The 27,801-nt window shown below is 55.1% G+C and overlaps 1 protein-coding gene across 2 annotated transcripts; it reads right to left on the reverse strand.

The window, feature by feature from the left end:
• SPOCK2 (SPARC (osteonectin), cwcv and kazal like domains proteoglycan 2) lies at positions 1–27,147 on the reverse strand. 2 transcript variants are annotated; one of them, XM_070565374.1, is made up of 11 exons: positions 27,110–27,147; positions 26,067–26,542; positions 12,088–12,133; positions 11,716–11,830; positions 10,052–10,166; positions 8,160–8,274; positions 7,662–7,787; positions 6,961–7,179; positions 5,408–5,470; positions 3,790–3,927; positions 1–3,654 (listed from the first exon to the last, which is right to left on the reverse strand). In XM_070565374.1, the coding sequence occupies exons 2-11, from the start codon at positions 26,253–26,255 to the stop codon at positions 3,509–3,511; spliced, it is 1,272 nt and encodes a 423-aa protein (XP_070421475.1). In that variant the 5' UTR covers positions 26,256–26,542; positions 27,110–27,147; the 3' UTR covers positions 1–3,508. The 2 variants fall into 2 exon arrangements, with proteins under 2 accessions (XP_070421475.1, XP_008505166.1); XM_008506944.2 differs by lacking the exon at positions 27,110–27,147 and having other exon boundaries at positions 26,067–27,000.
• Between the last annotated feature and the right edge of the window lie 654 nt (positions 27,148–27,801).

The following is a 27,801-nucleotide window of genomic DNA, read 5'->3' on the forward strand; positions in this document are numbered from 1 at the left end:
TGGTGTTTATAAAGTTTTTATTTTCTGTTTTCTTAAAAATAACATTTGATTTCCTTTATGCATGTGTGACGTGTACGTATTTCCCTAGGCTGAGTAATAGGCAGATAAAGACAACACGAAGCGGGGTCCCCAAGTGGAGGCGGGGGCTGGGTGTGAGTAGATGGGGGCACAGGAGAAAGGGAGAAATAGGGTGATCCACAGGACACTTGAGTGCCCCTCAATGCACACACACGGTCTAACACTTTGTTTTTCGATTTTTTTTAAAGACATCTAAAATTACTGAGAGATACGATTTCAGCACTTAAATATACAGACGGAAATCCAAGCACTGGAACACAATTCTTAACTCTAAGCTCAGTTATTGCACATAACACAGTTTAAGTAGGCTTCAGGCTATAAAGCAGTTTGCTCTGCTTGGGACTTCCTCAGGATGTCTCGAGTCTCCTTTTGCACCCCTAGTGTCTCTTCCCTTGACCCCTGCCAGCCCACAGCCTCGTGATGCCAGGCGTCAGTGGATTAGCCATTCATTCTCCCCAAGGGCTGAGGGTGAGGCTTTGGTGAAATGGAGGGTTCCCACATTGATCCCAATGGACCCACGCACTCAGAGGTGGAGTTGGAAGCAGATGGAGCTCATGAAAGGCTGAGTGGGTGGCCTGCCCAATAAAACCAGGAGGGCTGGCATGAGGAAGGGTGACCAATGACCCCACGTGGTCACAGTCCCAGTGGGACAGTGGTGGGCAGTCATGATGCCCCATCATGCTCTCCTCAGCTTATCTCCCTCTCCCTCCTTCCTGAGCTCCCACGCCGTGCCTCCTCCCCCATCACCCTTGGACCCTCTTTGATTGGTCTCTCAAGGCACATTTGTTCTCTCCAGCTTCAACCTACCCTATCTTAGACACACCCATCTCTCCCAGCACCCACGGGTAAGGAGGCCTGCGGTAGCCAAGGGCAGCTCCAGAGCCAGGCAAGAAACTGTTCCTTTAAAATTTGGGTGACTTCTTTTCCATGCAGCCCTAATTCTGCTGCCTGCCTAAGCAAGAGGAGTGGAAACAGGATGCAGAGAGGAAGTCCAAGTAGAGGGACCAGGGAGGGGCTGGGTGGCAGGCAGCTTGGTCAAGGGCAGAAATCCGAGGAGCCGGGAAAGGACTACCCTGCAACTTTGCCCACGAGGAAACCTCAAGCTTGTCTGGCACGAAGTCACGTGGAGGCCTTTAGCCCACTGGGAACAAGTTGCTTTGTCTAGCCTTGTCTTAGAATGCAGTGAAAAGCAGTGTGGGGGCTTCAGAGATGGCAAGGTTGGACCCCTGAGTCCCACCAGGGTCTAGTTCAGCGCTTTTTGCTTTCTTTCTACAACATATTTACAAGGTCATAAGAACGTGCACAACCAGAAGACCCAGAGACACAGGGAGAGCACGCGCCCCCCAGGAGGGAAGGCAACAGTGAGAGGAAAGGGGTGCCCCTCCCTCTCCATCTGCCTCCCCACCCCAGAACGCCCCAGCATCCTCCAGAGCACCCCCAGGAGGACAGTTCCTGAGGTCTGAGCTGGGACATAGGGAAGAGACAGACAGACTCCCATCCTAGCAAGAGCAGGAAGTTTCAAGTAGCTCTGAGTGAGAGGAGCGGCTGCTCAGAGAGCAGAGGGCTGATGCTAGAAGGCATTTCCCTGAAGTGAGTGTGGGGACCAGCGGGGGCAGGGGGAGGAGGACGGGAAGGGAAGTGGGGGAGATAGGGCGCGGGGGATCTGGAACAGCGAGACACCTTAGCGATCAGAACTGTGCTGCGGAATGAGAAGTGATTCATGGGGCTAACTGGAGTTCCATTATTTCCCCCAAGAGACGGCTTAGAAGATGTTGATTCCAGGGTGGAGTAAAGGGGTGGACTAGGTGAGGTTTTCCATAAAGTCCAAAGACGCAGCAGATGCTACAGAAGCCGGGGACAGCCAGGCTGGGAGCCTTGCCCAGGGAACCTCACCATGCGGGCCCCACACCCTGCTGCCCACCTTGCACAGAGGGTGCCCCTCTTCACATCCCAGGCCCCCAGACATGGTCCCTAGGCTCACACACACTCACACACACACACATGCACTCATCATGCACCAGAGGGCATCAGAGGCCCACATTCCGGTAAGAAATTCTTCACCAAAGGTGTTAAGGAATTTGCTTCAACAGGGAGAACTGGACAGATTAGGAAAAAACATATATGGGGCACTTTCCCATCAATCCTGGCTCCCACCTGATAAGGAAATTTGGGGGGATAGTGAGATGTGGCCTCGGATGCTGGCTGCCCCAGTCTTGTCCCTCTGACTTTTCACAACTCCTGAATACTTTAGGGCTTCGAAACAGAGCTTGGAGAAGACCTTCCATTAGAGCAGCCCAGGGGACCCTCAGAGGGGACAGAGGGAAACCTCAGGGGCTGAGAGGTGTGGGGCTGGAAATGGCCCCTGGGCGCCTCTCCCTTGAGGAGAGATGGAGAAAGATCACAGTCCCGCAGAGCAGAAGGCCTGCAGCTTTCCCTGGCTCCTCCCTCACAGGCTCTCAGGGACAACCCTTTCTATGGGTCTGGGTGGGAGGAAAGCATTTAGTTAAGGGGTCAGGAAGGAGGTGGGCACACACACACCCCTGGCCAAAACCCAGGCCTGATCCTCAGGCCCCAGGACTGGACCAACCAGAGGGATGGGGGCAGGTGCAGCACCCCACAGGGCCAGGCAGAGCTTACCGACCACTTCCAAGGGAGCAGCCCAGACTAGGCCCCCACCTGAGACAACCCCCCCAATCCCGGCTCCTTCTTGGCCACTGCTGGTCACACTGGCTCAGGTTAGGAGACTTTCTCTAATGCTAGGGAGCCCACAAAGGGAAGGGGCTTGCTATGGTGGGTGTCCCAGCCCACCTCATCTCAGGCTGGTGGGGGTGTCACAGCCAAATTGGCCCAGTTTTGTGAGGACCCCCAGTGAGCAGACAGCTCCCTGCCCTCCCTCCTGTCTGCAAGGGGAACATGCCTGCAGGCCAGAGCTTGACCCCAGAAAGGGGAGGGAGAAGGGCAGGCACGGGCAGGGCTGGTTGAGCCAAGGGTAGCAAATTAGGGCAAAGAAGTCAGGGCAAGGCTGGATGGGGCTAGGGGGCGTGGGAGAGAGCATCTCATTTCATCAGTTTTGACCCTGCGGTGCGAGAATGTGTGTATTTTAAAACCAACAATAAATGGAAAGAAAACAACTACAAGGAGACTGAAGGGGCCCTTGGGTGCCTCACTCTGCCAGGAGCAGTGTGGACCAAGGACACATGTGTCAGCACATGCCACACAAACACACACACATTCATTCATACATCCCAGCCGTACATGCCACACGCGTGTTGTGCACACTCATACATTCAGTCCTCCCCACCGGAGCCAGGGTCCTTCTGACTGTATTTTCTGGATCCACTTGCAAGCTGCCTGCTTCAGTCCAGGTCTCTACTGGCCTGTCTCCCCCAGCCGTTGGCACCCTGGCCTGCCACGGCTCCCCGTGGGCCATCTACCAGATGTAGCCTCCGTCGTCCGCCTCGCCCGCCTCCCCCTCTTCCTCCTCAGCCTCTTCGCCCGCTTCTTCTGTCTCCTTCTCCTCCTCGTCCTCCCAGCCGACACCGCTCCCAAAGTCCCCTGAGAAGCCCACGATGTCATCTGTGAGACGAACAAGCCCAGGGGCAGGTTAGGACACTGCTGGCCGCCTCTCCACCCTGCCACACTGAGCCAGGCCCCCACCCGGGTGTTCCCAGGCTCGGGGCAGAGGCACCGCATGCCGTGCCCAGCCCTTACCACAGTCAGGGCTCCCATGTGTGCGGGTGCCAGTCAGCTCCAGACCCAGCTGGTCCACACACCAGCAGTCACCGCTGCTCTGGTCACATTGCATCTTCCGGTAGTAACCGTCCTCGTCACAGCTTGGGATGAAGATTCCTGAATGTGACAGGGCCCAGCAGGGTGAGAGGAGGAGCCTTGGGGTGGGCTCCAGAGAGGTGGCCCTGGAGCCTTGTGCTCGTGCAGGGGTCCAGACCCCACCAAAGCCAGCCAGCCCAGGTACTGACCACCCAACAAGCCTAGATGTCCAGGGCCAGGCTCCAGTGTTTCTTCCAGCTCGACTGACTGGAGACGAGAAAATCCATCTCCCTAGATGACCTGCTCAGGCCCCAAGATGGCTCCCACCTGCCTTCATGTCTCCCCGACTCCATGGCCCAAGTCTTGTAAGCCAGCCAACCTGATCTCATCATGCTCAACACCCTTGATCCTACAGCTGCTCCTCTGGCCTGGCCTCCCCCGCCGGGAATGCCCAGGTTTCTCCTTTCAGCCCCTCTGATTCTGACCTGCCCTCAGGGCCCAGAACTCCAGCTCCTCTGTCCACTCCACAGATGTCTCCTGAGACCACCACTCTGGGGACCCAGAGATAGACTCTCCCCAGTTAGGGGGGTGAGACACACAGAAACGATAATCCCCGGCGCCACAGGATGAGTGCCCTAAGGCCAAGCGAGTATGCTTGGGGACTACAGACAAGAGAGGATTGCTTCCAGGAGGGAAGACGGTGGCTTTCTGGCAGAAGCAGTGCTAATGCCTGCCACAGAAGGCCACTGGGCCTGTGGTCAATGTGGCTTTGCAGGGCAGTTCCAGTGTTTGGTTTCACGTGTGCTAGTCTCACCAGTGCAGTTAAATGCCAAGTGTTCTCAGGGAGCTATCTGCCCCTCAATCACCACGCTCTAGCCACAAGCGTCCTTTCTTTCTCTTCCCCAGGAACCTTGAGCTTTCTCCTGCCCTCAGCTCTGCGCTTGGCTGGCTCATTCTCATCCCTCAGGTCTCCTCTTGAATGCGAGCTCCCCGGAGAGGCCTTCGCTGACCCCAGGCTAACCTCTGCCCACTTGTACTCTCCCTCAGCATAACACACATGCAAGCCACAGTTGGGAGCGCCGTCTCCTTGGCATGTCCACTGCGTGTTGTGCTTTCCCAAGGAGACCGTGTGCTTTATGAGGCCAGGAACCAGGCTGTCTTGCCCTTCGGTTCTGACCTGGGTTGGGTCTACTGTGTCTCTCCAGGGCTGGCACTCAAGTGTTTGCTGAGTCTGTGAGCGTCTGCTCTGGAGGGGCCTCCCCCAAGCTTTGCACACACTCTTACTGAATGGAGGGTTCTAGGAACCTTCTGCATCCAACCTCCAGCCCCAGCATAAATGGGCACAAAATTTGTGCTTAGAACACGGTGAGAGCTGATTGGGAGACTGTCCCACCACGAGAACAAAAACTGGAAGGGAGTTTCTCTCTCCTGTCTTCCTTCCCTGAGCCTCCTCTGGGCTCAGTGTCTTCCATGTGACCAGGGGCTGGTCCCTCTGGGCCTCAGAGTGACCCCAGGGCACCCCTCCCTGCCTCTTCCTGAGTGCCTAGTCCAGCCCCCTCACCTGGCTTCTTCTTGGCAGCTTCCTGGATCTGGATACGCTCCAGCTCTGCCAGGCAGGGGGGCTCTGTGGGGAGAGAAGCAGCCTCTGATGGGGGCCATCCCAGGCTGCTGGTAGGATTCACTGCAGCCCAGGCTTAGAAACCCAGGCAAGGGGCTCTGCAAGATGAAAAAACCCAGGCCCTGATACGGGGTTGCCCCCGAGTGGGAATGGGATGCATTGATCTCTCCAAGGTCTGCAAAGCTGACTCAGGAACTCTGTGGGATCAAAACCCCCAGGCTCCAATTAGGGGAGGCCATTCCATGGCTGTGGGATGGGCTGAGGTCCACCAAGAAGCCCACATCTCCACTGGGGACTCATGGAATGAGTAAACAGGATTCAGAAGACGAGGTGGGATGAACACACTGATACCCCAGGGGGAGAGGCCCCAGGGGAACATAAGACCAGAGGAAATGTTAGCCAGAAGCCTGAAAATAACTAGCAGCCAAATTTAACTTATCTGTGACCTTGAGAAGTCCCCCAGTGCTTCCATGTGGAGGCCTGACTGATTGTCAAATGCTATCAGTTCCCAGCCTCCTGCCCAAGAAGGCTGCTGTACAGAATGGATGGAATGAACTTCAAAGGCCTGGAAAGTAAAGTGCTGGAATGATGCAGATAGCAGGAAGGCTGGGCAGCCAGGGCCCGTAAAACTCATCAAAACACTCTGCCTTGGCAGAGGGATTTGGGATTTACATGGTGCTCTGCACCCAGATTTTCTCAGTCCTTCCTCATGACAGTCTCCGAGTAGGTATTGTTATCTCCCAAATCAGATGAAGAAACCGAACTCAGGAAAGATTCAATTCCATGCCCAGGATCCCAAACCAGCACGTGGTGGAGCCCTAACAGAAGCCTCAGCCTGGGGCCGTGGACGCTGTACTGCTTCTACCACACGACCACAGTGGGACCCAGGCGGACCACCGGGGGCGGGCCCCACCTCTGGGCTGGGCAGATCAGCTGACCCCTGGGAACCTCAGTTTCCCCATTGATGACAGTTGCCACTCGGCCTAGATGATCTCTGAGCACATGTCCAGCTCTGGTTCAGGATATATAAAGCTAGCAAATGATGCCATGTCTCTAAGGCTAATGATCACCTATGTAATCACATATTTGGGGCAAATAATGTGAGATGTGCCCAAAAGTGGAATCATTGAAAGCCAATGTAGCTTCAGCTTCAGGACCACTTAGCCCTTTCCAAGGCTCTCCAAGAGGCCCCAGAAATCTTACATTTGCAGTTTTTAATACTCTTTAAAAAGGCCTCCAAAAGTGCATAAGCTTCAGGACCCACAACATCTGGATCCACCTCAGGGGATCCCTGCCAAGGAAGGGAGTTAAAGTGTTGGTTTCCTGGGCTCTGCAGACGAGGTGCTGAGAGAGTGCAGCAAGTGGGTGAGCTGTTAAAGTTCTGGGCCTGGGGAGTGGCCAAGCAGGAGCCACGCTGACTCCCAAAGAGAGAGCCTGGAGTGAGGGGCAGAGCCCGTGCAGGAAGGCCAGGGCCCCACTGAGGAGGCGACACTCACTTTCCCTCCAGAAGCAGAAGCACCACTCAGCAGTGGAGACACGGCCGTCCTTGTAGGTGTCACAGGAGTTGAAGAAGGGGCGGATGCAGACCTCGTACTTGTCCAGGTTGATGGCGGCCAGCTCCATCTGGTCCAGGAAGAGGTCGGCACTGGTGTCCAGCTTGGAGAACATCCAGCCGATAGAGTCCTTGCAGCTGGCCCCCAGGCTCTTGTCTAGCCCTGGGGAGAAGGCCAAGGTTTAAACATGCTCAAGGTAAAAACTCCATCCATCTGTCCATCCATCCCTCCACCTCTCCATCAGCCCCAGCCCTCTCTGTTCATGGTCAGGGCAGTTTGGAACTAACCATGGGGGTGAGAATGTCAAGAATGGCTGAAGGTCCATCCCTGTGCCTCTACATAGGACTGCACCTAAACCATTCAAAACCCTGCCTTGAAAGCCCTCCAGGGAAAATAATTCCTAACTTTCCCTTGGCTCCCCATCTAAGGGTTTGAGCTCCTTCTACTCATCTTAAGAAGTTCTCCCTATTAGCTAACCCGAATCCCTCCTGTCTGGTTGAAGCCTACCTCTTCCAGTTCTGGGGTTTAGGCTCTTTTAGGGGCTCAGAGTCTGGCAGGAGAGAGCACAAGGCAGGCTGGCCCCAGTGCACACCTGTCGCCCCATCCCCCTCCCTCCTCCCAGGCAGAGCAACCAGCTCCTATACCACTGGCCGGGCTGGCTCCACTGCTGGCTGAGCCGTTCTGCTTGGAGTTCTCATGAAGGAGCTGGAACCAGTCCCGCAGCCGATCCCCCAGGTCTGCCAGGTCCTGACCTGTGCAGGTCTCTGCAGCTGGCAGAAGAGGGAGAAGGGGGTGGAGGGTGAAGGTGAGGTGAAGCAGCAAGCTCGGGCTGCTGCCCTACAGGCCAGGACAGTGGGCAGTGGTCAGGGATGCTGGAGGGAAGGGGGGTTAGAAATCAGAGGTTCCCTCTCCCTTCTTCCTCCTCTCCCTCCCTTGCACTAAAAGCACACAGTGTGGGCCTCCCTGTGGCTGAGGCCCAAGCCCTCCCGTTGTGTGTTAACCAGGCCCCCCAGCCCCACAGGTCCTTCAGGCCTGTCCCTGTTTTTGCCACTTCTCCCCTCCCACTCTGCAAACCTCTCTTACCGTCCCATAGCCCTGAAGGAGGCCCCCCTGCCTGGCTGTGGCCCAGCACTCCTCATTACCTGGTTTGCCATCGGCAGTGGAGGTGGCAGCCTGCTCTGTGGGGCAGGGGCAGGGGCCCTCGCATCTCACAGTCAGCTGCTTGCTACTCAGGCACGCCTGCTGCTCCAGCTTACACTGCATGAGAAGAGAGGTGGGCCTGGGTGACGGGGGGCTCACCTATGGGTCCCTGAAGCTGGGGACACCCTAAAGCCTACCAGGGCAGCCACATCTGCCTTCCCCACTGGAGACAGGAGGGACAGCACCCATGACAGCCTGGAGGGGCCCTCCTAGTCCCTCTGGAGTCCATGGGCACACAGTGGTAAGGAGCAGCAGGCCCACGAAGGGGGGTCCCAGGGAATCAAAGTCTCCCATGAACCCCCCTCTGCACCGGCCCGCCCTCTCTACACATTCCTCTTTCCCAGGACGCCCATCTCCCCACCCCCTCCCAACACCCCTGCCCTGTTGAGCTGTCTATTGCCCACCCCCTCCTTGCACTCACGGCCTGTCCTCCTCCTCACCACAGTCCCTTGGTCCCTGGGCAACTGGCTGCTGGCTGGTCTTCCCATAGTCACTCCAGTGGGCTCTGCTTAGCTCTCTTGATAACAAACAGCTACCAGCTATTGAACACCTGCTAATTCCCCACCCTTCTCTAAAAACCCTCTCCCGCAGCTGTTTGCTGCAGCCAGCTTCTGAGAGGGGCTCATCCACGCCTGCCCTGAAAGCCTTTTCCCCTGGTCGTGTCTGGTTTCTCCCTGTGAGATGACTGCTAATAAGAAGCGGGTTGTCACAGCACTTTACGTTATCCCACTTGGTCCTTGACAGCTCTGTGAGGGAGGAATTGTGTTTCTCGTGCTCAGCAGAGAACATGGAAGCTCAGAGAGGCCCAGTGACTCGCCCAAAGCCAGGCGGCCGGGATGGAAGCCAGACTTCCTGATGACCTCTACCTCCCTAGAGGACAGGGCACAACCCTCAGACCACAGCTTCTTGCCCAGAGCTCGCTTTGCCCCGGGGCTGTGTGACACAGCGCCCTTCTCCTTCTCCCTCTGTCGGCCCCATCTCCTTCGTACCCCTCCCCCTCACGCCTCCTCAGTGCAGCTTTTGCCCTCAGCCTCCTGCTTATTGTCTCTCTCCCTTCTCTTTCTTGTCTGGGGTACCTCATCCCCTCCCCAACTTCAATCATCACCCACAGCGGGGGGCTCTTAAATTTGCATCTCACCCCAAAAGGGTTCCTAGGCCCTAGAGCCCAACCCCAGCCAACAGTCAGTGCCGTCCAAAACACAAGCAACTCCCAACCCCTCGTTGCTGGTAGAAGCGTTCACAGTTAGCACCTGCATCTCTATGGTACTTTAAAGTTTATAAAATGCTTTCACAAATAACATCTCATTTAATCTTCGCAAAAATCCCATAGGGTGGGAATTTGTTCCCCCAACCATCGTTCCCTCACACTTATTCATCTTGTGGAGGATTATTTCCTCCTGCCCCAGAATGCCTGGTGCTTGCTGGTGAACACCATCCCCTCCATGTGGGAATCTGCCTGTGGGAAGCTCCATCCTTCACCCCCCCAACAACAGGACCACAGAGCTCCTTCCCTCCATAGCCCTCCCTACCTTCCTGAGGCCCTTACCTCACTTATTCTGACTTGCAGTTACCTGCCCACCTGAGCCTTCCAGGCCCCACCACCTACCTACACCTGCCCAAGGTCAGGAGCAGGGTCTGGCTCAGACTCTCAGGCAGCCCCAGCCCAAGGCTCAGGTGTCCCTACTATGGTTGGCCATATTGAATGCACTGTCCAAGTGCATGTGACCCCACGTCAGCACTGGGAGCCCCTGAGGAGGCCCCAGATGAGTCGTCCTCTTGGCTTCTTGTGATCTCAGGTATACCTCCCCCACCACCTGGGGCTGGGGCTCCTCACCACCGAGCTGTAAGTGTGGCCATCAGAGCCGCAGATGGAGGTGAGCTGGGCCATGTGACAGGGCTTGCAGACGGAGTCTTTATTTCCATGGACTTTCAGGGTTGGCTGCTTGATCCTACAGGAGAGAGATAGGGAGGGCACAGGGATGGAGGCCAAAACAAGAGAGGGACAGGGGAACAGAAGGTTCAGGAGACCAGTTCCAACAAGAAGCTGGAGCTGCAGCCACCTTCCTGCCCCTGCCCACCCTCCCCCCTCCCCCCAGCCAGACCCTCCTCTAGCTCAGACAGGTGGAACCCTCTGGCAGGGTACAGACCCCCAGCTTCCCCTCTCGAGGTTTTACTGAGTCCACCAGGGCCTTCATGTAGCAACTCCAGGTCTGACTGTAAGACGTAAAAGGTGGGTGCACCTTCCATAAGTGGTCAGACCAAACCAGAGGTTTCAAACTGATGGCCCGTGGCCCACATCTGGCCTGTTGACTCACTTTGTTTGGCCACAATAGGTTTTTGTTTTTAATTGAGTTATTCACCAACGTTTACAAAATGGAAGAGTTCACATAAAAACCTGGATTCCTGGCCTTTCTTAGTAACACGGAAGATGTGGCAGTCCTGGTCCTGCGTTCCCACATAGCCATAATCAGCCCTTGCCAAGAAACAGCTGCCCTCTCTCCACAGGGCTGGGCTCACCAGAGTGGTCTGTCACTGAGCTCTCTTCATGCATTTGCATGACTTGCCAGGCCCCTGCAGCCATCTAAGATTGCAACCCTAAGTCTCTGGTCCCTGATTCTATGATTCAGGAAAGCAGGGAGGGAAATGGGACCTTTTCAGGGGGTCGTGGAGCCAGGTAGGGTCTTGTCCTTGGGCTGGAGCTAAGGTCCCAAATACCGCTCACCCCTTCCCTCCTCTGCCAGCCTCAGAAGCTACAGCCTTAAATATTTCGTGAACTTGTTGCATGTCAGAGCTGGAAGGAACCTCAAATTATCTGGTCCAACCTATTTGTCCCACGGATACGGACACCAAGGCCCAGAGAGGAGATGTGACTTTCCCTGGGTCCCACACTGTTTGGTAATTGATCTCATAGAGCATGGTGATTTTAAAATACATCCACAAATTCTTCGTCACACCTCTCTTCAAAAGATGGAGCCCAATCCACTTCTCTAGAGTGCAGCAGCGCTTGTGACTCACTCCTAACAAATACAAGTAGCAAAGTAATGAGGTGTGATTTCCAAGACTAGGTCAAAACGACGACGTTGTGGCTCCCTCCTTGCTCTCTCTCTCCCTTGGATGGCTCGCCTTAGGGGAAACCAGCTGCCATGTTGTGAGGACACTCAAGCATCCCCAAGGGAGAGGTCCACGTGACTAGAGCCAAGAGCCATGTAAGTGAACTTGGAAATGGATCCTCCAGCCTTAAGATGATGCAGCCCCAGCCAACATCCTGATTGTAATTTCATAACACATCCTGAGCCAGAACCATCCAACAGAACCACTTCTGGATTCCTGACCCTCAAAAACTGTGTGAGGTGATACATGTTTGTTGTTTTAAGCTGCTGGGTTTTTGGCTAGTTTATTTCACAGCAATAGGTAACTAATACATAGGAGAGGGCCAGCCAAGCCCTTGCTCTTTAAGCAAACCCCACCCCCGGGGCTCAACCTCGCCAAGCCCCTCACCTGTGCTCCAGCTTCTTGCGGCTGATGCACATGGCCCGCTGGTAGCCCTGGGCGATGCACACCTTGTGACGGCTGCACTTAACCTTCTGGCAGGGGTCCTTGGTGGTGTCCAGGGCTGCAGGGACATAGGGTCGGGACACAGGTCACCTGGGAATCGGTATCAGAGAGCCCAGGAGCCCTCAGCCCCACTTCTCACCTAGGAAGCCCCTCTCTCCAGCAGTCCTTGATAACCAGAGCTCCTCAGTCCAGAAGTCCCACCCCCATGGGACCTGGCTGCCCTAGGAGCCCCCAAGGCCAGAGTCAGACTTGCCCTCTGGTCTCAAGTCTTCACCAGTATCAGTCACCTTCCCCCACCTGGGAGGGGCATGTTACCTTCATCTCCCTGCTGATTGTCCTCCCAGCTCTTGATGTAGTCATCCTAGGGAAGGACAGAGATGGGTGGGGGAGAAGGGAAGGGCAAAGATTCAGCCCAGAGTCAATCAAGGTTCAACTCCAGGGCCAGGGAGAAGAGAGGGCTGGGCCACTGCTTCCACATGCAAATTGCCACCATCCTGGTGGCTGCCCAGATGACCCCTGTCCACCCAGGCCTTGCCAGCTGCCTCACCTAGACCTCTATCCCTCTAAACCTATGTCCAGAATCCCTTCCAGCCTTTCCCATACATTCCTTACTCCCCTCATCCCACACTAGATGCTGCAGGGAAGGAGAAGTCAGGGTGAGGATGTGGAGGGAGAGAAGGAGAGTGGGGTATGCAGCTGTTGGGGGACCATACGCGTTGGAGCCCCAGGCAACACTTACCTCTACCTCCTGGGGATCAGGAAGCAGCAGCCAGCCATGGGAAATGGAACAGGAGGACAGAAGGAGAGACAGAAATTTCAGTGGGAGGCCCACCCTCTGACCATGTGGTCCCAGGGCTCCCCAGGCCTCATCATGTGGCCATGGGTGCTGGGCAATGGTCTTTGATTGCTACGGTCCTCTGACCCCTAGGGCCTCCAATGGTGGGACAGTATTCCTATGTCTTCACCACAGAGAGCTTAAGGCCAGGGCCCACTTAGGGACGGCCCTAGGAGCAGTAGGGGTGAGGCCCATGGCCCACCGCTTCACTCCAGGCCCTGAAGCTGGTCCCAGCAGCCCAGCCTTGGCCTCATCACCAGGACAGGTGTCTGAGGGGCCCATGCTGCCTGGGAACAGTGGCTCTCAGGCCCGTGCCTTGGGTGTGCCATAAATGCCACTTGTCCTCTGCCAGGGTCCCTCCCTCGGCAGTCCCCTTCTTTCACACCTGCCCACCATGTGAGTGAGGTGGGAGAAAAGGCCTCTCTCCCAGGCTGCACAGGAACTGTTTTCCACTCAAGGTCTGAGTTCCCTACAGAGTTCGGATGGTGCACTGAGAGAAATGGGAGCCACTGTCCCTCCCAATGTCAGTGGCTTCCTCAGTTACCATAGTCTAGCTACAAATCCTCAGATTCAGAGGATCCTGAGAAGGCCCTCTGAGGTGATCTGGCTCAGCCCCACCCGTGTGAAGGCAAGGCTGGGAAGCCTAGAGATGGGAAATGACCTGACCCAGGTCCCACCATCACAGAACCCAGGTTTCCCAATGCCCAGCACAGACCTCTCTTCTGGCTACAACACACAGTCTCCAAGACCTAAGGCACATAAGAGATTACTCCTCACCCTGTCAAGCCACAAGGGCCTCCCCTGGGCCTGTGGACCCCAGCATGGCCAAAGGCAGAGTGGCTCCCACCCAGCCTAGCTCCCCGGCATGAAACCCTCAACTTGTTCTGGTGTCCCTGCTTTCCCACATGGGGCAGAGGCAGTTGCTGAAAACCAGCAAACAGCTCCAGGGTGACCTGGTGGAAGTTCTACCAGGCAGGCAGGGAGAGGCTTCTTGGGACTGGAGGCTAGCAGTGCTAAGGAGCCAGCTGCGGGCCCCCTCCGGATGGGGCTCCAGGAGCTGCGGGTAGAAGGGCACAAGGAGCCTTGCATAACTGACCCCTCCACACTGTTGGATAGGGGTAGGAAGGGGCCAGACCTGTCAGGTCTGGGGGAAGAGGACTGGGGGATCCTGCACCAGAAGGCACCAACATTGGTGCAACAACAAGCACAAAGGAGGGCAAGCACAAGGGCTTTGAAAGCCCAAGGGCTCTGGGGCCTCTGAAGAGCCCTCTGGAAGTTGACTGGCATCAGGAAGAGGCTATCAACATGGCCTCCTGGGCAAAGGCCAGAAAGGAGGCAGAGCCAAGCAGACAATTGGCATCACTGCCAGGTAAGGCATACTGTGGTCAAGTGTGTACCTGAGAGTGTGCTTCTGTACATTGTGTGCATTTGTGCAGGCTCTGGGTGCACACATGCATGTTCACAGGCATGTATTCCAGAGCATGTATGTGTGCAAGTATGCGTGTCCTGGTATGTAAGCACGTGTCTATATGCACACATATGTAAGCAACAGTGCATGCTGGGTGTGCATAGGAAACAAGAACACTTCAAGGCAGCTCATCCTATGCCAGATGGTTTTTATCCAGAAAGGATGTAACAAAGCCCACTTCTGTGAGCAACCTCCAGTTTTCATATGTGGGCGCCAAGGCCATCCCTCGTGCTTGGCCTTCCTGTCGCTCCCACAGACAGAGGGCAAGGTGGGATGGGAAGGAAGTGGGGAGGGCAGGAGACCAGAAGACCCCTGCCCTGTGAGAGTCTGGCTTGCACTGGCTCTGCTCTCTCTTTCTGTCTTGCTGTCATGTGTGTCTCTATGAATCTCTTTGTCCATCTCCCTTTCTCTCTTTTTTTTTCTCTCTCCCCCTTCACTCTGCCCACACCTGTTCCCCAAACCCCATGTCCAAGCAGCTAAGTGTCCTGCAGCCTTTGGGCCCAGAAGCAGGCAAGAGGAAAGCCTCAGGAGGGGCTTCCAGGGAACCTGGACTGGGCGGCCCCTGGGGCACCAGACAGGCCAGCCGAGGCTCCTGGCTCAAGCACCCACCCAGTTCCACATGGCCTGGCCTGAGCCCTCTTGAGCCCCTGGGTAAGCATCTAAGGAGACCGCAGAGCTGCTGACAGTGAACTGAGGCACAATTTCCCTCGCTTGCTAGAGCCAAAGGAAGCCAGCCCAGACGCACTCCTTCTCCAGGAACTGCTCAGGGTAGAGAGTGTCCACTCCACCACAGATGGGAAATGGAGGCTGAGAGTGGCCAAACGGCTGAGGCCAGGGTTGCAAGGATTAGGGGAAAAGTAGGGCCCTGGCTTCCATTAAGGTGGGTTCTTCCCATGTGCTCCTTTGTTCCCTGGAGGGGAGTGGCCATGAGGTTATGACGAGCATGGGGCAAGTGGATGGTGTGAGTCACCTGGCCCCAACCAACAAGGTCTGTGTGCCTCAGAAGCGGGCACCGGAGTGGGGAGGGCCCTGGGGCCTCGGTGCCTGCTCACTCCCATGCTCTGGCCCCCGCCTCGGTCCTCACCTCCAATCTGGCTATGAGAAGAAGCCTTTGGGACTCAGTACAAAATGGGTTCTCAAAAGTCAAGACCAAGAATTTCTGATCAGAAATCCAGGGGAAAGTGGGGTAAGGGAAGAGGGAGCTCTAAGAAAGGGGCTTTCACCTTCCGGCCCCTTTGTTAGAGCCCTGGTGGGGAGCCATCTCCACCCCCCAACAGAGCATAGGTAAGACTTCTCCCCTGGAGTCAGCATGCAGGGATTGAGTCCCTTCTGTATACAAGTGTTGTCCTGGGTTCTAGCTAAGCTCTTTGTCTTCACTGCAGTGGGTGGGGTGGAGGGAGGCCTGAGTGGTTCTGGATCCCAGGACCCTCACTCCCAAGAGAATGGGAGCAGCCAGTCACAGAGGGGGATGAGGAGGAGAGAGGCCCTGGAGTCACACAGAATCCCCATGCTCTCCCTACCAGCACACCTTGGGCAAGCACCTTGACCTTTAGGCGCTCAGCACCTGTCTCCTGGGACTACTCAGAGATTAAAGGAGGTGGTGTCTTCAGGGTACCCAGTGTTCAGAAATTATTCAACAAATAGAAGCTGTTATAGCAGAAGAAGAGACCACAGACTTTGGGTGGAGAAAATGGCAAAGGGGCAGGAAACCGGCAAGGAGAGGCCACATGAGGGGCCCCTGCAAGTGGAGAAGAGAGAGGTCACCATGAGGAGGGCAGAGACCTGTGGGGTGTGAGGAGAGTTGCTCCGAGGGGTCTTGGAGGGGAAAGGGCAATGAGGAAGTCCTCTGACTGGCACAGGGGCAGAGCCCAGGGACACACGTGGGGGCCCCTGAGGTCAGTTGTGGGCTGGCTTGTCTATAAGCTGAAAAAGGTGTTTGTTGGCAAGTGCAAATAATGCCTTTCAACAGAGCAGTGTCTATTTATGGCACCCAAGTGGGCCCATTAGCAGTTGTGAGAAATTCCGGTAAAGGCACCAGGGTCTTCTCAGGAAACAGGAGGCCTGCTTCTGTCCTGGCTCTGCTGCCAGTCGATCATATCCTCCCCTCAGAAAGAGGGATTTCGAAGAGCCCATCTCTAGGATGCTGGGGCGAGGGCCAGGCCCAAGGGGAGATGGATCATAGGCTGAGATCAAAAGTTCTGGGTTAAAGGTGAACACATCTATTTTACCGGGTTAGTACAACCAGCGTGACCTCCCCTGCACCCAGCGATGCTCAGCACAGAGCAGGCATTTGGAAAACTTTTGGAATGTACAAGTGGACCTGGCTTGTATTTCATGGTGCTTTTATATCAAGTCCTCTCCATGTATTTTTATGTGTCTGTCTTCCTTTTATCCTCACAATGCTGTGAAGCAGGCAGGACCAATAGGATCAACCCCATAAAAAACGAGAAAACTGAGGCTTGGAGAGGCAGAGGCACCAGCTGAAGGCCACAAGACAGATGAAGAGCTGAGCCAGGACTCCCTGTTCCTGACCTGACCTTACATGGATGTGGGGGTCTCTTGAGAAAGAAGCAGAGTCTTGCTCAGAGAAGGGGGCAGGGGAAGACGTGGACAAGACTTTGGATCTGGAGTCTGCTATCACCTTGGCTCATTGTGCATCCTTGGCAAGTCACTTCCCCCTCTGTTAAGTGTTCCCCTCTGTGCCATGTGGGTGCACATTAGAACCACTCACGGAACTTCTTAAACCTTCCATTGTCCAAGTGCCACCCGAGCCCATTGGGATCTCCTGGGTTGGCTGGCTCCAGTAGAGCTCCTGCTCGTGCTAAGCAGGCAGCTGAGTGGGCCCACTGCGGAGGGAGCCCACTGCGCCAGCTCTCAGGCTAAGGTCTTTCCAGCACTGCATCTTATGTCTAATGCTCTTATCTGCTCTGGTTCCTTCACCTCTCAGATGGGGCCCCAAGGATGAAAAAGAGCAGCTACTTTCCTGCCTCTGAGGGCACCTCACACAAAGCAGATGCTCAATGCAGACTCACTGGAACCCAATTTCCTGACTTCCAACTCCAGGCCTTTTCCTTTGAAGCACATATCGTACCATCCTCTCCAATTATACGACATCAAGCCAAAGACTCTGCCCAGCTCTTGTCTTCCCATCCCGTCCACTCCACCTCCTGAATCTCTCTCTAGCCTGTCCTCCCCTCACCACATCCACTGGTCCTGCCTCACCAACCCTGGCCTCCATTACCGCAATCTCTCTCTCTCTCTTGTCTCCCTGCCCCCACCCATCTTCCAGACCACTGCAGCCACAGGGATCTTTCTAGAACACAGTTCTGATCACATCTCTCCCTCCTTAAAATCCTTCACTGAATATACAGTTTGCACTCATTTTGAAAAAAAAAATGTAAAAGGTGAGTAGGTAAGGGGCTGGCCCCGTGGCTCAGTGGTTAAGTTCGCGTGCTCCGCTGCAGGCGGCCCAGTGTTTCGTCGGTTCGAATCCTGGGCACGGACATGGCACTGCTCATCAAACCACGTTGAGGCGGCGTCCCACATGCCACAACTAGAAGGACCCACAACTAGGAATATACAACTATGTACCGGGGGGCTTTGGGGAGAAAAAGGAAAAAAATAAAATCTTTAAAAAAAAAAAAAAGGTGAGTAGGTAAAAAGGATTTGTACCAGAAAGTTAACAGCGGTTTCCTCTTGGTGGGGGGGGGGGGGGGGGGGTGGCGAATAGGAATACAGAGAATTTTGGCATCCTTCTGCCTTTTTTCCAAGTTGCAAAAATTTCTACAATGAATATGTATTACTTTTGTACTGAAGAGAAAAAGCCACAGTAAATATTATATCTTAAAAACCCTCCTTGGTTCCCTGTCACCTACAGAAGAGAGTCCATCTTCTCCTGACCTGTTCCCGGCTACCTCAGCCCCGTGTCCTTCCAGCAGATGTTTCAGCACGGCCAGCCCTCGGCACAGCCTTCTTCCCCCTCTGGAACACGTGTCTGCATCCAGCCCCTGAACTTCTATTCATCTTTCAAAACCCAGTTTGGGCATCATCTTCCCTAATGCGCATCATATCCAGTTTTCCTTCAGGACTACTGCACCTGTAGAAGTTTATTATTGCTCCGGTTACACCAAGCAATGTCATTGCTTCTGCCCTATTTAGATGGTAGTTCCTTGAGGGCAGAGACCACATAAAGTTCATCTGTCTGTGCCCAGCACCTAGCACCTAGTAAAAATGCTACAAATAACAGCTAACAGCTTTTCAGCAATTCCCAGGTGGCAGGCATCATCTGAGCACTTTACATTCATTGGCTCATTTACTCTTCACAACAACCATAGAGAAAATTACTATTATTATCCCCATTTCTCAGGTGATAAAATTGAGGCTTGGGAAGGTTGACTTACACAGGATCATACATCAATTGCACAGCAGGAAAGTGTTGGCATCTCCAGAACCGGGGCTCCAGAATCTGTGCCCCTAACCAGGACTCTGCACTGCTCCATAAACCCACAAACTTTAACAGATGAAGAAAGCCCCAGGCCAGGGGCTGGACTAAGGAGGCCCAATCCCAGCTCGTGGGTCCCTTTAGCCAGAAAAGAGGACTGGCAGTGGTGAGGGAAGATACCCGGGGGCCCCCCTTCTCCAGGCATTTTCCAGAAACCCCTTCACACACTCCTGATTGGGCTGGTTTGGAGCTAACCCATCTCCTGCTTTGATCTCTGTGCCTCGGCTTGGTTGCCATGGAGACGGGCCCACTGTGCCAAGCTGGAAGAGAGATGGTGGTGAGTGTGCAGGCCTAGATGGGCTTAGGGTGGCACATGCTGGGTGTTTCCAAGTGCTGTTTACTTCCTGCCATTTTAATTAGCACCCAAATCACCCGCTCACTTCACAGCTTGAATTAACCCAATCTCGCTCAGCCTCTCCATCTGGTGGGGAGGATGAGACACAGCAGTGAATTGAATAAAGGAAGAGCAGCCCCCCCAAGGCCCTGATTTATTGAGCTAAAAACCACCTGGGTAAACCTCCACCTGCCTCTTTGCACCCCCTGGGGCTGGAATCAGGGCACGGGGTACCCATGTTGCCTTGCCTCTGACTGCCAACAAGACTTTGGGCTAGAGAGTCTTGCCTTCTCTGGACCCCTCTTCCTTGTCTATAAAATGAAGATGAGCCCCTTGCCTTCCTCCCTGAGCTTCAGAGGGACTCGGCACGATGACGGCTGAGAGAGCACTCTGTAAACTGTGAAGCTCTGTACTTTCAAAAGCCATGAAACAGGACCAATGAAGCGCAGGTTCTTCGGCACACATGGTGGGAGCCTGGGGGAGGGGTGGGCAACAGGCGCTTTTGGTGCTCATGGTCACAGGGGGGCCTCAAATGTAGATTCTGACATCACTGAATGAAGATCTACTGACAGGATGAAAGATGTTCATCAAGAGACTTAAAATGAACCACAAGTTTTGTAACCCTGTTATGGCATTTATTCATTTTTTTAAAATAAATTAAGAACCTCTAAAATGAAAATGGGCCAGGCCTCTCTCAGCCTCTGAAAGGCCCTGTCGCCAGCATTATCTTTGCCTCATTCCTCAGGCAACGGAGGCTCCGATGGAGCCCAGTCCATGGAGAAGGCCCAGGCGTAGGGGAACTTGCGGTTGGGGCCGCCCCCTTCCCCTCCCTGCAAACAGCTGGGGAGCCCAGAGTGAGGGACCAGGAAGGAATGATGAGAGGTGAAGTGGGGGCCACCTGGCCTCCTTCTCAGCTAAGGACTGACACCCACACCACAAGCCCAGGCAGAAGGCATCTTGAGGAGGCAGTGTCCTCTGTGTGGAGGAGGTTGGGAAGGGGGGCAGTCAGATATTTGCTCCTCTCTCAGTGGGAGTGGCGAAGGCTATGGGTTAGGTCTGGACAAACAGAAGGAGACAGGCATCTGGCAGACTCCCTGCCTCCCACTTCCTCTCCCCTCAGAGGAATTTTCTTGGAGGGCAAAAATGTACTTATCACTCCCTGCATGCCAGGAGCTCTACCCAGCCTCAGGTATGCCCGCACCAACGTCCTCCCACCCCAGACTCCCCCAACCCTGATCTCTCCACTACTCCAGGGGCAGCTCAGGCCACTACCCTAGTCCTTGGGTTTCTGCTCCAGGTGGCCCCAGCAATCCACAAAGGGCAGAGAACAAGGGAGAAGCACAGGGGAGGGGCACCTGGAGTTCTGATCTGAGCTGTCTCAGGACCTCGGTTTCCCTTCTGGAACATGAGTTGGGGGCAGGATTTAAATCCCAGGGATCTCTGAGGAAGACGCCAGGGACTGAAGCTGAGGAAACACAAGCATGGTGTGGTGAAAGAGCATGAGGCTGTGAGGGGAGACGGGTTCTCAGGAGCCTGCCCTTCTCTGGGTCTTTCTCCATTTGTCAAATGTGGGGGCTTAGTGATTAATGCTGCTGAGGCTCCGTGGTTCTGCTCCCCTACTGTGTGCACAAACACCCCATGCAGTGATCTGAGGACGAGTGGTAAGACACACAGTCAGTCTTTTCCCAGACCCGCCCTCAGGGGCTTACCACAGGAGGAACATGATAAACACAGGTTAAAAATAACCAGCAGAAGGACTCCTGAGATATAAGCCCAAAGTGTAAGTGATGCCACGAGGCAGCACCAACGTGTACCAAATGAGTTTACGGCCAGTAAATACTGCAGGAACCATAAGGAAGGGGCTACACCCACAACTGAATGCTGGCTGAGCCCTCAGGGGGTCAGAGGCTGGCACATTTCATGAACCACATCCCCCCATAGCCCCCATCTGGACCTAGGTCTGCCCGCCAAGGTCAGACTCACTGGTGTCTAAACTTTGGGTCCAGGCCTAGGCCTACGCACACATTTCCCCTGTCTACAGCCCTAAGAAGATTCACATCATGCCTGCAAGGAAACATATACAGAGGCAGTATGCCCGTCCCCAGTCCTGTGTTTACCCCAAGATGCCATTAGGCCCCGTTTCTCAGGTTTCTCCATGTCTGGCTAATACCCTACCCTGATCTGGTCACAGGTACTTCCTCAGGAGCAAAAGAAAATCCTTTGCCTAAATCCAAAGACTTGCTGCCCAGCTGTGGCAGAGGCGGGGTGTGTCTGTGGGTAGAAGGACTGCTGATGGGCTCCAGTGCTTTCTTCCTGGAGTCACTGAGTGATATGTGCCCTGAAGATTATTCTGTGTAACTTGACCATTAAACCAATGGGAAAATCAAGGGCCAGAAATATGAAGGGGCTTGCCCAAGGTCACATGACTAGTTCTGTCCTCTCACAAGGAAGATAAGCTGAGCCCTCTCCCTGGGCCCTTGAGGCTTGGGGTAGGCCGGAGCTCTTCCACTCCTCCAGACAGCCTCTGACCTTCTGGAGACTGGGAGGGGATGGTGTTGGCTTGCCATGCTCTGCAGACTGTCTAGAAGATGAGGGGAGCATATGACAGCCTCTCCAGCAAAGAGTGCTCTTCGCTCCCTTTCCTCCCAAGGCTTGGAGCCCCACTGGGTGTTCAAGAGTCCCTCACCATGCTGACATTGCTCTGGGAGGTGCCAACCCCTTCAGTGTGGGAGAGGATTCAAAACCAGGGTGGAGGAGGAGGCCAGGGAAGGACCCACCCTCCCATCCCAAACCCCAATTGTGGAATCCATTCTGACCCAGTTTTGGGTTCTTCTCACACACCCACACTGATCTACAAACATCTGTGCAGCTCATCCCTACACTTGCATTACTTTAGGCGTGTGGGGCGGGGAGAGTGGAGGGGTGGTAATAAGGGAGTCCCTTTGTAGCTAAAACTTGCTACTGGCCTGCTTGGTGATCATAAAAACATGAGAATCCTAAGTAGGCAGCAGGCACTATTTGCCTGGGCCAGACCCCAGGATCGTGGTGAAGCCCCTGGCATTCGGGAGGTGCTCAGACCTGCAGTAATAATGAGTTAGTGGACATACATCACCATCTTTCTCACGGGGACTAAAGCATGGTGTGGGCTAGCCCCAGAAATGACAATCTAGCTGGTAGTTTTCCCATGGGGCTGGAGAGCATTACGTGAAATGGACACCCTCCATCCCTCTAACAAAATGCCTCCATGTTTATGCACTCATTTCAGTCTCCCAGCCCGAAGCTCAGAGAGGTTATGTGACATACCTGGCATCACATGGCCAGCCAGTGGCAGAGCCAGAACCCGAACCCAGGCCTTCCAACTCCCAGGACAGAGCTCTCCCAGCACACTGCACTCCTGTCTCTCCTGGGTGGACAGCTGCTTTTGGAGTGTCACTAGGCCAGGGGATGAGGAGCAGGCTGGGAGCAGACTGCGACAGCAGTTGAAGGCTTTGGCCTACCTTCCTAGGAGGTGCTGCTCTGCCCAGGGCAGCCTGGAGGCTCAAAGGGCACAAGCCAGGGTAGACTCCTTCCCATTTTCACTAAGAATTAGGCCTAGAGTTCCCTGAACAGCAGAGTTGAGTTAGACGACCTGAATTCAAATCCCAGCCCTGCCCCTTACTAGCTATTTGACCCTTGGATAAGTTACTTAACTTCTCTGTGCCTCTGTTTCTTCAACCATAAAATGGGAGGGCTATAAAGTAATGATAACTATCTCACAGGTTGCTGAAGGGCATGAGAGGCAATACAGATCAAATGCTTACTGCAGGGACTGGCAGATGTAAGCGCTCACTGCAATCAACAATCACTGAGTCAACATAAATTAACTAAGTACCTCCTGGGTGCCAAGCACTATGCTAGACACTCAGAAATACATTAAAATTTAATGGGAGTAGAGAGCAAAGTAGAGAAGAGCCAAGAAGAAAAAGAACAGTCAGTGCTGCCTAGCCAGCCTCTTGGAAGCTGCCCGGAAGAATGCTGTGTAATGGGCCTGTCTCCTCTCAAGTGCGCATCCCTGTCTATGAGGCCCTGGACGCTTTGTTCTAAAGACCTGCAGTAAAATCCCATCCAGTCCTGCAGGGGGTGAATCCGGAGATGGCAGCACTGGAGAGCTGGGCTCTGAAAAGCCCAGGCCTACCCAGGGTAGGGCACAGCTGGATCACAACCTCCCCATCTCCTCTGACATGAAATGCCCTCCTCCCTGGCAGCAGGGCACTGGGCATTAGAAGAGATCTACCCAAGCACAGGATGCGACAGGCCCGCGCCCACTGGAGGGGAAGATTACTCCGCTGGTAAATCCTGCCTCCTCTATAATCCCAGAGCTCAGAGAAAGAGTGTTCGACTAACTCCCCCTAACCAGCTCAGTCCAATTCCACACTGGAGCAACTGGCCAAGCGTTCTTCCTCTTCTACGTTCTCCTGACCCCGTCGACACGATTCCCTCAATCTTCCCCCCTCAGTTCAGTCAACACCATTTAATGAGACACGTCCCTCACGCACACTGTCAACTCCTCGATCCTATTCCCCAAGAATATCCCACTCCTCTTGCTTGCCTCCCTTCTATGAGGCAAACTGGGAGCCTCGTGCCATTTTTTGATTGATTGTGAACAAGGTTCTGGCTCAACCTGGCAATGCCTTAGAGGTTCAAAAAGACTCCTATCTCTCCTTTGAGGAGCCAAGCAGCATATTTCCGAGAAAGCTAGCCTGATGAAATGCACTTAAAGCCCAATGGCTACTGCGCCCAACTAGAGGGGCTTCAGCCCTTAGGGTGGGAAGTAGGGCCTCTACTAACAGAGGAGAGATCAGAAGTGTCTGTAGTGCTGACAGAGCCCCTGTGTACAGTCTGTGCACTGCACTACTCCAGGAGGCGCCACTCACACTGTGGCATCCCTAGGGTTATGCAATGCAGTGGCTCTGAGCTAGCAGCCTCCTGCCCTTCTGCAGAAGCTGCCAACGAATCCCCAGAGCCAGACCCTCTTGCCCAGCTTTCCTTGTCCTCCTTCTCTCCCTGACCCTGTCCTCCTGCAGCCAGGGCTACCTTAAATGGGGTTTTAGAGGAAATCTGCCCTATAAAATGCCCCCGGGGCCCCCAGGCCCTAAAGCTTTACCTGAATCCCACGGGGAGAGGTCCTGCAGAATTTCAAATCTGCTGCCTTCCTTCTGATGAGCATGGGAGGAAAGGGGAAGAGGTTGGCACTAATACAGGGAGACAGGTGGGCAGCCCTGTGCCAGGGGGTCAAGCAGTCAGTCATTTATCCTCACCCACAGAGTTGGCTATTGGAAGCAGGTGGAGGAAGGGAGGTGGGGAGGCATTTTTTATTTTTAAACCTACAGGGTTTTGATTAAGCATTTCTTTTCCCTCTGACCTTCACCGGTCCCATTTGGAATATCAAACAGCCAGGGAGTCAGAGGGAGGCCTGGATCAGTTGCGGATGGGTCAGCCTGCAGCCGCCCCCTCGCTGCTGTGGCCAGGCTGCTTCCCAGGCAGCGGCAGGAGACTGCAGCTCATCTGTGCTGGACCTGCAGGGGCCGCGGAAAAGGCCTCGCTGCTGCTCCAAGCTCCCTGGCGGGCCCAGCTGTGGGCGGGGCAAGCTGCCCACTAGGGGCCCAGGCCCCTCAGCCCAAAGACCTGTCAGCGTAGATTACTTCTCATGAATTACAACCTACCAGTTTGACTTTGGAGAGAAACAGCCACTTGTCTTACAAACATATTAAAATCCGCATCTCTGCCTCTTCCCATCAGTTGGCTATGTATCCTATGAAGCATGTCTGTTTGAAACACATTTCTAGGGAACTTCTGGATGTACGCTACTTAAAAGCAGACGAGAAAGGTCACAGTGTGGCCTGTGTTGTACTAGGTGCGTCCGAAGAGGGAATCTGGGGAATGAGGAGCAAGAACCGAGGTCGTAGAAGAGGCTTTCCGAGAACGCGGCATCAGAGAGCGCCAGGTCTGGCGACCAGCCCGTCTCCTCCGCCGCATCCGGGCCCATCCTCCACTTCACACTCCCGCCCCCTTCTCCGGGTCCCAGCCACGCCCTCTGCCCTCCCTCCCCTCACTCTCACTTCCCCCTGCGGGAACGCCGCCTCCGGTTTCCCCTCTGATCTACAGGTGCCCGTAAACAACGTGCGCCCGCTCCTCCGCAGCCGCCTCCCCACCCCCCACCTCGGAAAGTTCGGCCCAAGGTTACGCCGGGGTTCCGGCGGGCGTCTGCCAAGGGCCCCCAGACCCAGCTTCTCGCCTCTCCCCTCTCCTTTTCAAGCCATAGGGCTACGGTGTCTTCTTTCCGGATCGGAGCCGCTCCTCCTGCTGTGGGTTGGGCTCCCCAATGAAAGGTTGGTCCTGGAAAACCAGCCTTCGTTCGTGCTCGCGCCGCTGCACGGAGGTGGCCTCGGGTATTTTCCCAGCCGTCGCCCGCCCCGCATCACGGACACACCTTTCACCATTTCGCCTTATGAGGATTGCTAGTACCCGCCCCCGCCCCCCCCCCCCCAAAGCTCCAACCAAGAGCCCTGTCCCCGTTTGTTCCCCCTCCCCCAAAGCCCAAGGTGGGAAGAGAGGGCACTCGCGCAAGACGATGCTCCCTTCCCCGCCGGCCCCACCCAGACCTGCCCCTTCTGCAGTGCCCCGTATGTGGAGCCTACAGCATCCACCCGGCTCGGGGCAGGCCTGGGGGCGGCTCGCTGCAAAAAGGGAGGGGAGCAAGTCAGCCGCCCAGCCGCAGCCAGGGCCCCCGCTCCTTCCGCCGCGCACCCCCACCCCTGCATCCTACACCCCTCTCCGCGCCTGGCTTGCAGGAGAGATCCTGTCGCGAGCGCGCGCCCCCGGAGCGACTCCTCGCCCAGGACTTGCCCGGGGCAGGGGTGGGGCTGGGGGGGTCCCAAGCCCGCTGGCTACCGGGTCTTGGGGGACACGAGGAGGGGGCATTGGGCTGTGACGGCGACGGCTGCCCGGAGCCCGGTGGGTGCGCGTTGTTTACTCGCGGTGCAGTTAGCCGGCTGGGCTGCGGGAGCCCGTGGCTGCGACGTGCAGCCGCCGCTCCCGGCGCCGGGGACTCTGCTCCGAACCTCCCTCCCTAAACCGGCGCCCCCGACCCCCGGCCCTCGCGGCCCTGCAGACTCACGTCTCGGAAGCGGTTCCAGTGCTTGATCTTGCCGCTGTACTGTGAGATGGACGACAGCCATTGCTCGTCCTCCATGAAATTGCCGGGGGTCTCGCCCTCCTTGAGCCCTTTGGCGTCGCCTTCGGCCAGGGCGGCTGCGGCAAGGAGCAGCAGCGGCAGCGCCAGCTGCCCGCAGCCCGGGGCGCGCATCGTGGTCTGGGTTTGACCTGGGGGTCTTGACTTCTGCAGTGTTTTAATGTCCTTCCTCCCACCCCGCAGTTGGCGAAGCACACGTCGTCTTCCTCAGTCCTCCTGCGGTCTGACTCCGGTGACAGACGGATAGTGGGTCGTGGCTGAAATGTGACCTGGTTAGGAGATGCACTTGTCTGAAAAAGCCCAGCGCTGGACGCAGAGAGGGAGAGAGAATCAGAGAGGCTGCGCCAGCAGGGGCCGTGTCTGTAACTGTAGCATCAGCATCACGTTTGACATCATCATACCTGGTTTAAAAAAAAAAAAAGGAGGGGGTAGATTTCAAAGGGAAGCGTTAGATCAGAACGCCAAACGCCAGCCAGCCGCAGCGGAGCCCAGCCCAGCCCTCAGGGAGTTGCAAACCAAGGAGTCTGAATCCCGAGATGTCCCTGCTGTCTCTCCAAGGGTGGAGAGGAAGAAGGGGTCTCCCCAGGGAAGATGGGAGAGGGGGGAAAAGACACAAAACTCTCGGGTTACAAAGCCAGCCAGGCTCAGGTGTCTAAAAGGGAATTTGGCCACAGACGCACTCTCCCCCTTGCCTCCCACCCAGAGGGGCCTGCACCACAGCCCTGACAGCTGGCTTCCTAGGAGTTATGGCTCTACAGTGATGGGTGGCTTCCTTAGGACAAAAGCCATACAACAACTGGCTGCCTCAGAACTATTGCTCCCCAGCCCCACAAGTTCTCTTCTGAGCAAGGCCTGAGCACTGAATGGCTGGTGGGACAGAAGCAGACGTCCTCCTCCCCCAGCAGCTGTTTAAGTTCACCCCTTTTGTTAGCTCCTTCTAGGGCAACCCTAAAAGGCAAGTGTCTGACCGTTTCCTCTGCCTTGAGGCTGCAAGTTGAAAAAGGCACATTTGCTCATGGTTTTGACTTCAAGTTCACTTTATTAAGTCTCTGGGGAACAGGGTGGGGAGAGGCCGATTTTGTTTGAGATGCTTAGGTTTTTTGTTAAATTATGACCCTTATCATTGCCTTTAGAAATGTGTTGACATACCAGCTGGGAAGGCTAGAGGCTCGGCACGGTCCCAGGATCAGAGCAGAAATGGAGTGAGGTTTACATTACAAATAAATTGAAGAGGAAACAGATAATCTGACAGGACAAAACATTAAACTTTTGGGACCCAAGCCCTAGATTGTGTTTTTATAAAAAGACTTGGCTGCTGTGATCTTAAAAAGAAAAAAAAAAAGAATCAAAGGCAATGAAAAACATGATCTTAATCGGTAGGAAAAAACACAGGTTGTAAGGTTGGTAGTTACCCTGAGTCTGGCCTGCCTGGGAATTCTGAATGCATCAGTGGCTTGGGTTCGGTCTCCTTGGGAAAACAGAAAACAATAGCACCCTTTCCGTGCTTTCTTTTCCCTTTGCAGTTTAGATTTAGAGGTGGTGCTGCAATGAGGCCCTGGCCATTGATGTCTTCATCTTGCAGTAAATAAAGCAGCCTTGCCGGGTTGTATAGCAGCGCTGTATAGTGCCAAGAGCACAGTTTGTTGTCATGTAGACTGGG

Source organism: Equus przewalskii, chromosome 1, assembly GCF_037783145.1.
Source record: "Equus przewalskii isolate Varuska chromosome 1, EquPr2, whole genome shotgun sequence".
NCBI lineage: Eukaryota > Metazoa > Chordata > Mammalia > Perissodactyla > Equidae > Equus > Equus przewalskii.